The following is a 14,112-nucleotide window of genomic DNA, read 5'->3' as shown; positions in this document are numbered from 1 at the left end:
GGTCTTTGAGGAGTACCTGGGCTTGCTTCCGGTCACTGGCAGGCCCCTTCAGTTCTCCATCGCTAGGAGTCAGAAAAGGAGCCTGTAAAAGGTGACTTCTGTAAAAGGTGACTTCTTTGCCGGGCACGGTGGCGCAGGCCTGTAATCCCAGCCGGGGCTATTACACAGAGAAACCCTGTCTCGAAAAACAAAACCAAAAAAAAAAAAAAAAAAAAAAGGACTTCTCTGGTCACTTTCAAGCTTGGTTCTCCTTGTTTACCCTTAAGACTGTGTACCACATCACCCTGTTAGAGACGCATGATCAGGGGATGACGACCTTGACGGCAAATCCTTTGGGGCACTTGGGTGTTTCTGCTGCCAGTTCCATTGCCCTGGTTCTGTGGGGGATGATGGTGATGCGTCGCGCATCAAGAGGCTCCAGGTTTAGAGATGGATGGGCAGCTCAGATCTCCATTCGTGTTAGCTGCCACTAAAGTGGGAGCCCCCAAATCCCGATAAGACACCACCGAGGATACAGTTTCACTCAAGTCTCTTCAGCCAGCTGTCAGCTGCCAACGCTGGCTGGCGGAGGGACAGCAGAGCTTCAACCCGGCTCTGCAGGTGGGATGGGCGGAGCTAGCATGACGGGGGCGGGGCATGGCATGGGACAGGAATGTGAGTCCCCGCCACGTGGCTCCGCCCCCAGCATCCTGCGGGGCGGTGCGCCCAGCAGTAGACGAGCGTCATGGCTGCTTGGAGACCGCCTCGGGTTGAGGAGCTGCTGGCCGAGGCCCGTCGGGCCTTCCTAGAGGAGTTCGGAGCTGAGCCGGAGCTGGCAGTGTCGGCTCCTGGCCGCGTCAACCTCATCGGGGAGCATACGGACTACAACCAGGGCCTGGTGCTGCCCATGGTGAGAGGGCGCCTTGGGGAGCGTAGGGTGTTCTGGCCCGGCCTGCGGTAGGGAAGGGCTGGCTTAGGGAGCGCGCGGGACGGGCGAGTCCCCCCTCAGGGTGGAAAGGGGTCTGAGGCGGTCCAGCACACGTGAGAGACCCCTGGACATGCTGTTGTCCACGTGCGAAGACAGGAAGCCGAAGCTAGGAGGGGGGTGTGCGTTTGTCTTCTCACTCAAGCCTGCCCTCTGGGAGCTGTTAATCATCGCCCTCAACTTAAAAGTACGAATCTCTTAAAAATGGGAGGACCAAGGTAGCAGTAGAAGAGATTATTAGGAATGGTGGCGCTTTCCTAATAGTTCCAGTACTGGGGAAGCCGAGGAGTGAGAATTGCTTCGAGTTCAAGACCAGTCTGGACTCTAAAGTGAGTTTCGGGACAGCTTGGGCGACAAAGTGAAGTTTTTATTTTGAAACAAGAAAAATAAGGAGGTTATTTATTTTCCTGGTTTTGGTCGGGTCCAACAGCACAGACCTAGAGGAAGACCCGTGTAAATGTAGCTCCCGGGTCCAGCCCTTTGAATTTACAGAGGAAACAGTAGACCGGCAAAGCACTGATGGCCCACTCCAAGTTCTTTGAGTGATTCCTTCCATCCTTCAGCCTGGGTCTCTGTCCGCCCCACTGTGACGGATTACATCATTGCTGAGACCTTCACCACATGAGCCTGGAGCCCCTTCGGGCCTGTTTTTGCCTAAGATAGCTATCTGTCCCCTTTGGCCCCCAGCCGGAGCCAGCCAGGGCAGAGTCCAGGTCTGCACTCTTACTGCAACTGGCCCCGCCCCTGAAGACCCAGGAGGCTGTGCTCCAAGCCCCCAAGGCTAGCTGTAAACTGAAACTCTTTCTCATATCATTTCCTTCAAGCTAAAACCTATTTATTCCTTCCACGTCCCTGTCTGTCCCAGAAAACAGAACCTTGGGGTTTGAATCCTGGCTGCCCCAATCACTCTGGGTGACCTATGCAAGTTCTAGAACCTCAAGGACATGAGTTTCCTATCTGCAATGGAATATTGGCCACTTCTAGCATGTACCACCTCAGTGTATTCAGGGTTTGTGGGCTGGGAGCGAAGGCACACATCTTTATTAATCCCAGCATTCTGGAGGTAGAGATAGGTGGGTCTCTTATTTAGAGGGTTCCAGGCCAGCCAGGACTACACAGTGAGACCCTGTCGCCAAAAACTTAAAAAAGTAATCAAACAAAAAACCAAAAATAGAACTGGATGTGGTGGTGCACACCTTTAATCCCAGCACTCGGGAGGCAGAGGCAGGAGGATCACTGTGAGTTCCAGGCCAACCTGGTCTACAAAGTGAGTCCAGGACAGCCAAGGACACAAAGAGAAACACTGTCTCAAAACAAACAAACACCAACAAACAAACAAAACAAAACCCAAGAAATAAAACACATTTTATGGCTAGGATTCTGTCAGCCGGTATGAACTACACATGCTCTCTCCTTCCAGGCTGTGGAGCTTGTGACCGTGGTGGTTGGCAGCCCCCGCACGGATGGTCTTGTTTCTCTTCTCACCACCTCCAAGGATGCAGATGAGCCCCAGCGACTGCAGTTCCCACTGCCCACAGCTCAGCGGTCCTTAGAGCCTGGGACCCCACAATGGGCCAATTACGTCAAGGGAGTGATTCAGCACTACCCAGGTAAGGGACCCAGGCTGCCCCAGGAGTGCCCACTCCCTTCTGCAAAGCCCATCCATCCGGTGGGGGAGGGGTGCGGGTGGGGGGGGAGAGCATCTCATTGTACAGATGAGGAGGCAGGTCCTGGAGGCTCTGGAACTCGCCCTAACTTTCCTTTCTATGATTAGAGGAGCTAGAATTCAGTTGCAGGCTTGCTGGTCTCTGGAACCCGAAATCAGGAAAACAAGTAGGAAGATTAAACTCAGAGGGTAGCAGAATGAAGGGCGGGTGGGCCCCTTGAGCTCAGCAGGTTGGCGAGACACACATTTTTCCTATGTCCACCCTCCCTGCGTCCTACCTTGCCAGCACTGTTCTTTTTCCTGCAGCCGCCCCCCTCCCTGGCTTCAGCGCAGTGGTGGTCAGCTCAGTGCCCCTGGGAGGCGGGCTTTCCAGCTCAGCCTCTCTGGAAGTGGCCACATACACCTTCCTCCAGCAGCTCTGCCCAGGTATCACGTTCCTTCTCAGAGGCCTCTGGTTGGAGCCTCTTGCCATACTGGGCTTAGGGAGGGCAGTTAGGGGTGGTCCCTTTGATTGTCATTGGAGCCCTGTATTCCAATGTGGCCACCCCCTATGCCCTCTTCTGGACCCCCTGCTTCCCCCACCTCACCCTGTGCCGCAGACTCGGGGGCAATAGCTGCCCGGGCCCAGGTGTGTCAACGGGCAGAGCACAGCTTCGCAGGGGTACCCTGTGGCATCATGGACCAGCTCATCGCGCTGCTGGGGCAGAAAGGCTATGCACTACTCATTGACTGCAGGTCAGGGGCTCCCCTCGTGTCCCCCCCCCCACCCCCGAGTGGAAATGTGCCAGCTGTTTGGTCAGGGAATCACACCTTCGGTTATGACATCTCCCCCATCCCACCCCCGTTCACCCCAGGTCGCTGGGAACGAGCCTGGTGCCACTGTCAGACCCCAAGCTGGCGGTGCTCATCACCAACTCCAACGTCCGCCATTCCCTGGCCTCCAGCCAGTATGCCATCCGACGGCGCCAGTGTGAAGAAGTGGCCCAGGCTCTGGGCAAGGAGAGCCTTCGAGAGGTTCGGTTCGAGGAGCTCGAGGGTGAGAGCCAGCTTGCTGTTTTCTGCCCTAGCAATGGCCAGGCTCCCTGCTGGCATGTCCATGTGGCCCGCTGTCCATTCCCTCATCCCCAAGTCCATTTATTATGTTCTGTTCATCTCTCCTCCCCGCTCCCCTCCGCACCCCCAATACTGCAAACCCAGGGTTCCAACTGTATCAGGGCCACTTAGAAAAGAAGAGTCAGGGCTGATCAGAATAGACCCCAGGCAAGAGCTCTGCCTTTTTTTTTTTTTTTTTTGGTTGTTTTTTCAAGACAGGGTTTCTCTGTCTAGCCCTGACTCGCTTTGTAGACCAGGCTGGCCTCGAACTCACAGAGCTCCGCCGGCCTCTGCCTCCTGAGTGCTGGGGTTAAAGGTGTGTGCCGCCGTGCCAGGCTAAGAGTACCCTTTCTTGATCTCAGGCCTACTTTTTGTGCCAGTCATCTAGAAAGCCTAGATGTTGGGGAGTCATACAGTGTTTATTGAGCCAGTACGTCAGCTCCCTATGGGGGAGTCCTGCACATCTTTCCCTGCAGCGGTCTTCCGTGGACCTTAAGTTCCTGCAGCGGTCTTCCGTGGACCTTAATTGATGGAGAGATGACGTTGTCCCGTGTTACAGTGGGGAAGAGCTCTGAGATGGGGTGGGAGCACGCTTCAGAAGGAGGCCAGGGATGGTCAAGCTCATCCCATCGGACCCTGCCTTCACCGAAGAGGGCTCAGGGAGCAGCTGCCCACCAGGTGTCTCTCCCTCACCCCGAGGCGATGGGTGTTATGAGGCAGGGCTGATGGACAGTTTTCCTCCTCAGCGGGCAGGGAGCTGATGAGCAAGGAGGGCTTCCGGCGGGCTCGGCACGTGGTCAGCGAGATCCTGCGAACAGCCCAGGCAGCAGCTGCTCTGAGCCGCGGGGACTACAAGGCCTTTGGACGTCTCATGGTGGAAAGTCACTACTCACTCAGGTGAGGCCCTCTGGATGCCCTGTGCTTCTTGGGCATAGGCGAGTCCCAGGTCTCTATGCCTTTCACTGGTCTATCCTCTGCAGGGATGACTACGAGGTGAGCTGCCCTGAGCTGGACCAATTGGTTGAGGCTGCACTCTCTGTGCCTGGGGTTTATGGTAGTCGAATGACAGGTGGTGGCTTTGGTGGCTGCACAGTGACATTGCTGGAGGCCTCTATTGCTCCCCTTGTCATTGATCACATACAGGTAGGTGATGGCCAGAGCCTGGGAGGGCAGGAGAGGTGGGTGGGTACCCAGGTCACCGTTTCTTAGCCCCACTTCTCCCCTAGGAGCGGTACAGCGGCACAGCCACCTTCTACCTCTCTCAAGCTGCTGATGGGGCCCAGGTGCTGAGCTTGTGAGGTGTCCCAGAAACTGATGGACACACAGGCTTAGGACCGAGGCAGCAGGTGTGTGCTGCAGCTCTGCCTTGGGCATACTCGTTCTATGATCTGGGTGCTTAATAAATGTGTGCCTCTCACTGTGGTAGCCACCTGCCTCTAGAGGTGGGCATGTGCTCCGGGGTCAGAGGGTGGGCAATTGTGGGAATCACTGTTCCACTGCAGCCTGGCATCTCTCCGGCCTGTGAAAAATGGACAGGGCAGCTAAGCAGTAGCAAACTCCTTTATTAAGTGCAGAACAAAGGCCAGGTCCTTGCGTCCTTGCGCTGGCTTCAGTTCTTTGGTTACAAGTGGGTTTGGATCCAGGGCAGGATGCAGTCAGAAAGGCGTTGGGGTATAACCTCTACCCACTTCATGCTTCCCAGACGGCACCTATCCCCCCTCACCCCCCCCTCAGGCTAGAGCTGCTGGCTTTGTGGGCAGCATGCAGTGTGCAGGTGGGTGGACCAGCAGAGGAAGAAGGTGCTAGGGAGAGAAAGCAAGGGGCCCTGGTTCCTGGGCATTTCAGGTTTGGAAGAAGTGTTGGTCCACGTGAGAGCTGAGGGATCCGCTGGCAGTCAGTGTCCGGCTCACAAATTCTTGGGTCACATGCCGAGTGAGGGAGCCCCCTGCTTCTAGGCGCTGGGTCCCCACGGTTAGTCCATCTGCAAGGGAGGTGATGAGTGTAAGTCCCTGCTGCACTCTGTACTGGCTTTGTGTTCCCAGGAGTCTGGGTCCCCTGCCCTCGGTGACTCACCCATGAGGAAGGGTTCAGTGGTGGTGCTGTGAGTGGTGGTGACGCTACTGTATTCGCTTTGCAGTGGGTTTTGGAAAAGCCCAGAGTGGCTGCCCAGCTGTGGGAAGGGGCCTAGAACAGGCAGATCAGTTAGTCGGGATGGTGCTGTGCAAAGGCCAGGCCAGAGAAGGGCTGGGGGGGGGGCACCCTACCTCCATCCTGGCTGGGGTGGGGGGGGCACCCTACCTCCATCCTGGCTGGGGTGGGGGGGCACCCTACCTCCATCCTGGCTGGGGTGGGGGGGCACCCTACCTCCATCCTGGCTGGGGTGGGGGGCACCCTACCTCCATCCTGGCTGGGGTGGGGGGGCGCCCTACCTCCATCCTGGCTGGGGTGGGGGGGCACCCTACCTCCATCCTGGCTGTGGTGAGGGGGGGCACCCTACCTCCATCCTGGCTGGGGTGGGGGGGCACCCTACCTCCATCCTGGCTGGGGGGGCACCCTACCTCCATCCTGGCTGGGGTGAGGGGGGACACCCTACCTCCATCCTGGCTGGGGTGAGGGGGGCACCCTACCTCCATCCGGGGGGGGGCACCCTACCTCCATCCTGGCTGGGGTGAGGGGGGGCACCCTACCTCCATCCTGGCTGGGGTGAGGGAGGGCACCCTACCTCCATCCTGGGATTCGATGGTGATGATGCCCTCACGCTCCGGCCCGAAGCCCTCAGTTGTCCTGGCTTGCACCTTGAACTTGTAAGGAACATTCTCACTGAGGCCAGGTACCGTCAACCTGCTCTCAAGGTTGTCTCCGTCCACCCGGAATGTAGTGGCTGGTCCTGCATAGGGAAGAGACCTTCAGCCCCTGTGGTGCCTTCCCACCCCTCCCCAACCACCTTACTTCCAGGGCAGGTGATACCTCCTCCTTGGGCCATCTCACAGGTCACCAGGTAGCCGAGGATATCTCCGTTGGGCCTCCGTGGCCGCTCCCAGCTCAGCTGCAGCGAGTCTGGGCTTAGGGCAGTGAACACCAGCGGGCCTGGGGCACTGGGGGTGCTTAAAGTGAAGGCAGAGCCTGGAGGCAGCAGAGGGCGGAGGGAGGATGTCAGTGGGTGAGTAACAGGTGGGTGGCGAGCTAGGTGGCAGCAGGGGGCAGACAGCTCACCTGGCAGGGGACAGAGAGGGCTTTGTGGGTGCACCTGGGACTCAATGGTGATGACACCCTCCCGCTCTCGTCCCCAGCCCTCCTGGCTCTGGGCTCGAACTCGGAACACATAGGAATGGTTGGGCAGGAGATCTTCTACCACCACTGAGGTCTGGCCAGGGCTGGGGATGTTGAGCCGATGCAACTCACCTAGGAGGAGGAATGAGGGTAGGAAGCCGACCACCTCGGCTCCCACCCCTCATCTGGTGCCTCCCTTCCCCTGGGCTGCCGTCAACGCCTGGCCCCTTCACCAGGTCTGCTTGGAGTTTGGGTTTAATGTACTATGGTGGGCTGTTGACTAAAATGAGTAGAGGACTAAGAGTGTAGCAGCTCAGTGGGAGAGCCTTTACTTAACTTGGAAGTTCTGAGTTTGAGCCCTTGTACAACAAACAAACAAACATCCCAGATTGGTGGAACCTGCTGCCTCTCTCACTCGTGTTCCGTGTTCCGGCCAAGCCCTGTACCCTGGTGAAGGGCCTTTGTCATGTTCTGTTGGGTGTGAGGGGTTCTCACAAAGGCCACTCAAGTCAGCAGAGGCCTTGGGTCTATGAAGCCTCATTAAGCAAAACCTAGTCCAGGGAGACGGATGAAGCCTCAGAAAAAGGTGGTAGGGAAGTGGGGTGGAGGAGGAGAGGCGCCCTCAGAATGGTTAGGTCAGGCATTGGTGCTCAGTAGACCTGCGCGGGTTCCTGGCCCAACTGAGAAGGGACATTCCTCACCGCCATTTAGTAGCTGGTACTCCACACTGTAGCCCAGCAGCACTCGATCACACTGTGGCTCCTGCCAGCTCACTTTCAAAGACGTGGGCCCCAGGGCGGAGAACACCAGCCGAGTGGGCGTGTCAGGCACACCCACAGCCCCACGGGAGTCTGGATATTGAAGACCACAGTCAGTTCAAGACAGTTCATGAATCACAGTCCACCCCTTGCTTGTCTCTTCAGCCACGTCGCCTCACGCTACCCTGTCCAGGCTGCACGACACTTCCAGCGTGGGCTTGGGAGTCCCCTGAGTCTACTAGACACACTCCTCAGCCCACTCCCTCCACAGCCAGCCCTGCTCCCTGCCCAGCTCTTGCTGTATACCCCAGGAGGGCAGATGTTGTGTTAGCCTTCAGCACTGATGAGGGCAGGGCAGTGGTTAGCTCCTGTGAGTGGATGCGGGCACTGAATGCAATGAAGCTAAGGCAGTGTGCGAGCACAGGCTGTGATGATGGCCGCGTGGCGTGTGGAGTATGACAGCCATGGGCACATGGTGACCACCCTTGTACTACCTGTACCCCAGGAAGGCACTGCTGACTGCCCGGCAAGGATTATAGAGTCTGGTGAACCCCTGGATGCGGGGGTACCCTTCATCTGAGCCCGGCTCCAGGACCCAAGGGTCCAGGACAGTGGAAGCCTGCTCCTCCCATCTTCCCAGATAGGAGGGAGGCCTAGAGCAGGGACAAAACAAGAGTGAGAAGGGCAGGTGTGCAGAAGGTTTGTGGTGTGGGTAGCAGGCTGGCAGCTGTCCCGCAGCTGGGATGCAGGAACGCCAGTGGATGAGGTCACTCACCTTGGGAGGAAAGAGAAGTGAGGGTGGAGTAGTCGCGGGGAAGTGTGCCTGAGTGAGAGTGTTCCGTGCGGGTGAGAGAGTGGTAGTCCCGAGTGAGGGTAGAGGATGTGCTGAGCACTCGGTGGGACAGGTGTGGGCTCAGGTGTGTGCCGTAGGCAGCGTTGGCCGCAGTCATCCTGTGCAGGGAGTTGGCACTGCCTGGATAAGCAAAGTCCATCCGGCCATTTACCAGGTGCTCTGTGTGGGCAAAGAGGTCAGTCAGTGAGGCCTACAGCAGATGACAGGCCATATGGGGCTGTGGCCCTGGGCATGCACAGCCTTAAGACTTATAGGCAGTTTCTCAAACTACCAGGACCTTGGGTTCCCACAGGCAAACAGGAGACCACGCAAGCCTTCCAATCCTGTCTCTGTGCTATGCTGTCCACCTCCCCAGCACAGTTAGCCCCAGCCAGGAGCTTACTCCCCTGCAGTGTCTCAAGCCCAAGGTTTGCCTTCCAGTTCCTGGAGGCTCCTGCTCTTATCCTCCCCTCTGGGAGAGGCCAAGCGCTTCCGGGTGGCGCCCTTAGGTTCCCGAGACTCGTTTGCAGGCAGTTTTGCAGACCCTGGGCAGGCAGGCCACTCTAGTGGGCAGCTTGACTGAAACTGGGGACCAGGGGCAATTCAAGTGAGCCCAGGACCCGAGCTGGTGGGCGCGGCTGGGGAGGCGGTCACCTCCCGGTGGCCGGGGCGAAGCCCCGCGGATCCAGCCGCAGCCCTCCCCGTCCACGCCCCCAGCGACACTGCCGTCTTCGTCGGAGCGCCCACTGCTGGCAGATAGGCGCGGGATGAGCTCCGGGGGCAGCCGCCACGTGACGCGCCGCAGGTCCAGCTCCTCCCCGAGCAGGGGCTCGAACTTCCAGCCGCAGCCTTGGGAACAACGAAGGGCCGCGTTGGCACCGCCAGGACGAGGGGCGGGCGCCGGGGAGGGTCAGGAGGAGGACGAGGAGGCCTGCGGCACTTAGGCGAAGTCCAGGGGTGTGGGTGTCCCTTAGGGTGACAAGAAAAACCCTCAACCTGCCCCAGCCTTTCCAGATAAACTGAGGTTTTGGCCTTTGCTCAGACACGGAGACCCATTAGCAGTGGGAGTCTTGAGAAAGCCTTGTGCTGCCTCCTGGTGTGAAGTTTCCCTGGTTATTTAACAGCTCTGAGCCTGTTTTGTGCAAAGGAAAATAATCTCACCCCTGCTTGTTTTCCAGGAATAGCTGTAAAAGCCCTAGGGTGCTAGTAGTATTTAAGCAAGGGTTCCTCATTCTTAGAATAGCATTTTATATCCTAGCACCCGGAGGAAGATAGCTGCCAACACAAGGAGGTTGAGGGGTGCGGGGGGGGGGGGGGCGCGCAGAGAAATAGCTTAGCATGCCAAGCTCCACCCACTGGTGACAGGGTGCCCACCCTGGTTTTAGGCTCCGAAAGGGACTTCTTCCTGTTTGCACTGTGTGGTTATAATCTCGGTTCGCAGATTAGAAAGCCAGTTCTGAGAAGCGTTGGGGGTGTCTACCTTTATTATTGGCTCCCCCTCCCTTCCCTGTCAGGGCTGCTTCAGGCATCTGGGCTCAGCAGCTCTCTGGGCTCTGTGGCCAGCTCTGGGAGGTAGCCCAAGTGGACTGACCTAGCTCAGCAGGCACCCTGTGCACGTCCTGTGTATACATATATGCACTGACCCGGGTATATCTGTCCCCGAAGTAGATGTCCACATGCTGCCATACACAGGCACACACATGTTGGCATGTAGCCCACAGCAGGTCTAGTCCTTCAAAACCACGGCCTCTAGATATTTGTTTAAGGCTGAGAAGGGACTTCTGCTCTCAGACTCCATGCCTAGCAGTCACAGGCTTCTTGGATCTCTCTGGTTACCAGGGACAACCCTACCAGCGACCCCACCTTCCTTTGGTGGGTCCCACTCACCAGTGTCATCAGAAACGCTGGGCCTCTGGCTGCTGGCTGGGGAGCGCAGAACATCGTCACTGTACATGAGGAAGTTTTCGTAGTCTTCTCCACCCTGGGCATCCACAATGGGGATGTCTGGGATGATGGGGACTGCGGGGCAGAAAAGCAGTGAGCCAGGGCCCTAGCCATGGCCTCTTGTGCCCCAGCCCCACCCTCTCCTGTTACTCACTGGACATGGGCCGCTTGGGCTGTGTGGCCAGGTTGATGATGGCCTCTCTCTCAGGTCCCCACCCTGCTCCATTCCGTGCCTTCACTGTGTATCGGTACGGCTGGGATTCTCGCAGGTTCTCAATGAGCAGCATGCGGTTCTTGGGGTTGTCCACAAGCACCTTCTTCATGGGTCCAATGGGTCCTGGGGGACAGGGACAGTGCTTCAGAGAGGTCACCTAGGTGTAGCCAGTATGGGCTCCGTCGCTGCCCCTGGAGGTGCTGGGGGCATGCAGCTGCCACTGCTGAGTCTTTACAACCTGGTATGACTGGTGTAAGGAAAAAGTGTCAGCAGCTTTTCCAGAAAGACTCCTTGCTGAGTGGCAGAGCCAGCAGTAGATGCAAGGTGAGCATGCCACAGCCTCTGCCGGTTGGCAGGTGCGTGTGCACACAGGCACCACCACACAAGGTTTGCTAGCAGGCAAGGTGTTCTCAGGGTCACATCTTCCGCCCCACGCTCATAGCTGAGAGTCCAGCTCCCAGTGCCATCCGTGCCAAGGATACTCAAGGCTAGCATTGTCACATCCGTCATGGCAGAAGCCAGACACCCATTCCGTTCATGCTGTGAGAGAGCAGAAGGCCAGAGCCCCAGATGTTCTCAATGAGCTCTGAGTTCTAGGCACAGGCCAGTGTGGCAGGATGGGGCCTGTTGGGTTAGAGGGTTCCAGAAACCAGAAAAAGCACAAAGAGAAGGTAATGTCCCAGTTTTCTGAGATGTTTTGGAAAGTGACAATTGCAAGGTCTGATGTGGACCCTCAGCTGACAGCTGCTCAAGAGGTGGCAGGTACAGGGACTGGTAAGGTAGCTCAGTGGACTATAGTGCACTGCTAACACAAACTGTTGGCATCAGTTTGGTCCTTGGAGTCCACAGGGTGGAAGGAGAGAACTGACTCTTGCAAGTCATCCTCTGACTCTACATGCATGTGCCTGAACCCATACACACACACTTTGGTTTGGTTTGTTATTTTTTTGGTGAGATGGTTTCTCTGTGTAGTCCTGGCTGTTTGGAACTTACTATGTAGACCAGGCTGGCCTTGAACTCAAAGATCCATCTGCCTCTGTTTTCCAAGTGCTGGAATTAAAGGTATGTACCACCACTGCCTAGCACAATTTTTTTGTTTGTTTGTTTGTTTTTTTTGTTTCTCAAGACAGAGTTTCTCTGTGTGGCTCTGACTGTCCTGGATTCGATTTATAGACCAGGCTGGCCTTGAACTCACAGATATCTGCCTGCCTCTGCTTCCCGGGTGCTGGGATTAAAGGCATGTGTTATCACTGTCCGGCTTAATACTTTTTTTTAAAGCAAGCAGGCATGGGAGTGCACTAGGGAGGCAGAGGCAAGAGGTTAGAGGTCAACCTGATCTACTCATCAAGTTCCAGACCAGCAGGACTAATTTTATTTTTTCTTTTTGAGACAGGGTTTCTCTGTATAGCCTTGGCTGTCCTGGACTCACTTTGTAGACCAGGCTGGCCTTGAACTCACAGTGATCCACCTGCCTCTGCCTCCTGAATGCTGGGATTAAAGGTGTGCACCACCCCTACCCCCCACCCCGTGAGACCTTAATTAAGAAAACAACAAAGCTGGGCATGTCAGTCCAGGCAGCCAAGGCTATACAGAGAAATCCTGTCTTGAAAAACTAAAAAAAAGAAAACAAGAACAACAAAGCATCAGATAGTGGTGGCATATAGAGGTAGGAGGCTGAGGCAGAAGCATTGCCTTGAGTTTGATGCCAGGGAGGGTTAAAGAAGACAGAGGGCTGGAGAGATGGCTCAGCAGTTAAGAGCACTGGCTGCTCTTCCAGAGGTCCTGAGTTCAAGTCCTGGCATCCACATGGCAGCTCACAACTGTCTGTAATTCCAGTTCCAGAGGATGTGGTACCCTCTCACAGACATACATGCAGGCAAAAGACCAATGCAAATAAATAAGTTTTTTAAAAAAGAAGAGAAAGTTGGGCAGTGGTGGCTCACGCCTTTAATCCCAGCACTTGGGAGGCAGAGGCAGGCGGATCACTGTGAGCTTGAGGCCAGCCTGGTCTACAAAAATGAGTCCAGGACAGCCAGAACTGTTATACAAAGAAACCCTGTCTCGGGGGAAAAAAAAAAAAAAAAAAGGAAAGAAAGAAAAAGAAGAAGAGAAGAAGACAGAAACATGCAGAGTAGTGGCTGATGGAGGGCCATCAGCCTGAAAGGAAAGTGGCTAGCCACAATAGTAAAGCGGCTGTCACATCTGTGTCAGCCCATGGGTGAAGGGAGAAGCTGCATCACAAAGCACGGACACCCTTGGGTTGGGGAGGAGGTAACCCAACACATTCATAACATAGCTGAGGCCTCAGCAGGATGGAGCTATGGGGAAGGCACCAGAGATGACCTCTACCTAGGCTGGCTCTGCCCCCAAGCCGAGGCCCAAGAGTGAACCAAATGCTGGAAGGCCAAGCCAAGGGTACGCAGAGCTACCCAGAAGCTTGGTTCCTGGCTGGTCTGTTTGGGAGGGAGCATCTCCTGCAGAAGGACTCATGCTGACAAAGTCCCACTGTCTTCTGGTATATAGAGGTGGCCCTGCCTCACTGGGACCGGCCCGCTGACATAAGCACTTTGAGTCTCTTCCCCAGGGGAGAGGAGTGTCCTCAGGTCTCACAATGATGGCAGGGACTGTCCAGTTTTCTCTACCTTCCAGGAATGGTTGTCAGTATAATAGATAGGATGAAGTCTGGGGTGGTGGTGAGGGGACACACTGGAAGTGAACCCAGGCACTTATCTGTGTAAAGAGAGCACCCCCTACTCCTTGATGAACTATTCTTTTTTTTTTTTTTTGGGTTTTTCGAGACAGGGTTTCTCTGTGTAGCCTTGGCCATCCTGGACTCACTTTGTAGACCAGGCTGGCCTCGAACTCACAGCGATCCGCCTGCCTTTGCCTCCCCAGTGCTGGGATTAAAGGCGTGCGCCACCACGCCCAGCTTCTTGATGAACTATTCTAAAAACAGAAATGTATTTGAAATTCAGGGCTTTCTGGTTTTTTATGGTTGTTTTCTTTTTTCCATGGCTTCTTTGTTCATCCTGTCAGGGTTTTGCTGTTCAGTTTTTCAGGCACGGTCTCATGTATGCCAGGCTGTTATGTGGCCAGGGATGGCTTTGAACTCCTGGTCCCTCTGCCTCCCACCTCCTGAGTGCTGGGACCATAGGAGTGCACTACCACACCCAGTTTATGTTGTGTGGCTAAATGTGGCAACTATTTCTGGCCCTAAGAAAACTGTGCAAAAATGAACACTTTGGTTCCCTGTAGAGAAAGGTAACCCCTAGGCCAGTGACCCTAGCCAGTGACCCTAGGGACCAAATGTAACCTTGGTACCCTTGGAATGCAAACCAGCATGAAGCTGAGCACAATGGGATAACATACAAT

The 14,112-nt window shown here is 56.0% G+C and overlaps 2 protein-coding genes across 4 annotated transcripts in view; one reads left to right on the top strand and one right to left on the bottom strand.

Annotated features, from left to right (window-relative positions):
- Window positions 1-686: 686 nt before the first annotated feature.
- Window positions 687-5,170, top strand: Galk1 (galactokinase 1). The gene is made up of 8 exons (XM_051159062.1): window positions 687-889; window positions 2,385-2,574; window positions 2,937-3,056; window positions 3,230-3,365; window positions 3,485-3,666; window positions 4,469-4,619; window positions 4,703-4,865; window positions 4,949-5,170. The coding sequence occupies exons 1-8, from the start codon at window positions 725-727 to the stop codon at window positions 5,018-5,020; spliced, it is 1,179 nt and encodes a 392-aa protein (XP_051015019.1). The 5' UTR covers window positions 687-724; the 3' UTR covers window positions 5,021-5,170.
- A 277-nt stretch (window positions 5,171-5,447) lies between these two features.
- The window catches only part of Itgb4 (integrin subunit beta 4), a 35,648-nt gene continuing 26,983 nt past the window's right edge, over window positions 5,448-14,112 (bottom strand). Inside the window, exons 30-39 of one of the 3 annotated variants that reach the window (XM_051159063.1) lie at window positions 10,681-10,863; window positions 10,470-10,601; window positions 9,237-9,431; window positions 8,526-8,762; window positions 7,694-7,843; window positions 6,936-7,124; window positions 6,690-6,845; window positions 6,445-6,609; window positions 5,796-5,906; window positions 5,448-5,703 (exon numbers count right to left, since the gene is read on the bottom strand). In XM_051159063.1, the coding sequence (XP_051015020.1) occupies window positions 5,564-5,703; window positions 5,796-5,906; window positions 6,445-6,609; window positions 6,690-6,845; window positions 6,936-7,124; window positions 7,694-7,843; window positions 8,526-8,762; window positions 9,237-9,431; window positions 10,470-10,601; window positions 10,681-10,863 (1,658 nt within the window). In that variant the 3' untranslated portion in view covers window positions 5,448-5,563. Of the gene's footprint in view, window positions 5,704-5,795; window positions 5,907-6,444; window positions 6,610-6,689; window positions 6,846-6,935; window positions 7,125-7,693; window positions 7,844-8,244; window positions 8,404-8,525; window positions 8,763-9,236; window positions 9,432-10,469; window positions 10,602-10,680; window positions 10,864-14,112 lie in introns of all 3 variants that reach the window. The other 2 variants (XM_051159064.1, XM_051159065.1) reach the window with 2 other exon arrangements.

Source organism: Acomys russatus, chromosome 16 (genome assembly GCF_903995435.1).
Source record: "Acomys russatus chromosome 16, mAcoRus1.1, whole genome shotgun sequence".
Lineage (NCBI taxonomy): Eukaryota > Metazoa > Chordata > Mammalia > Rodentia > Muridae > Acomys > Acomys russatus.
This window is presented reverse-complemented; position numbering and strand designations above follow the sequence as displayed.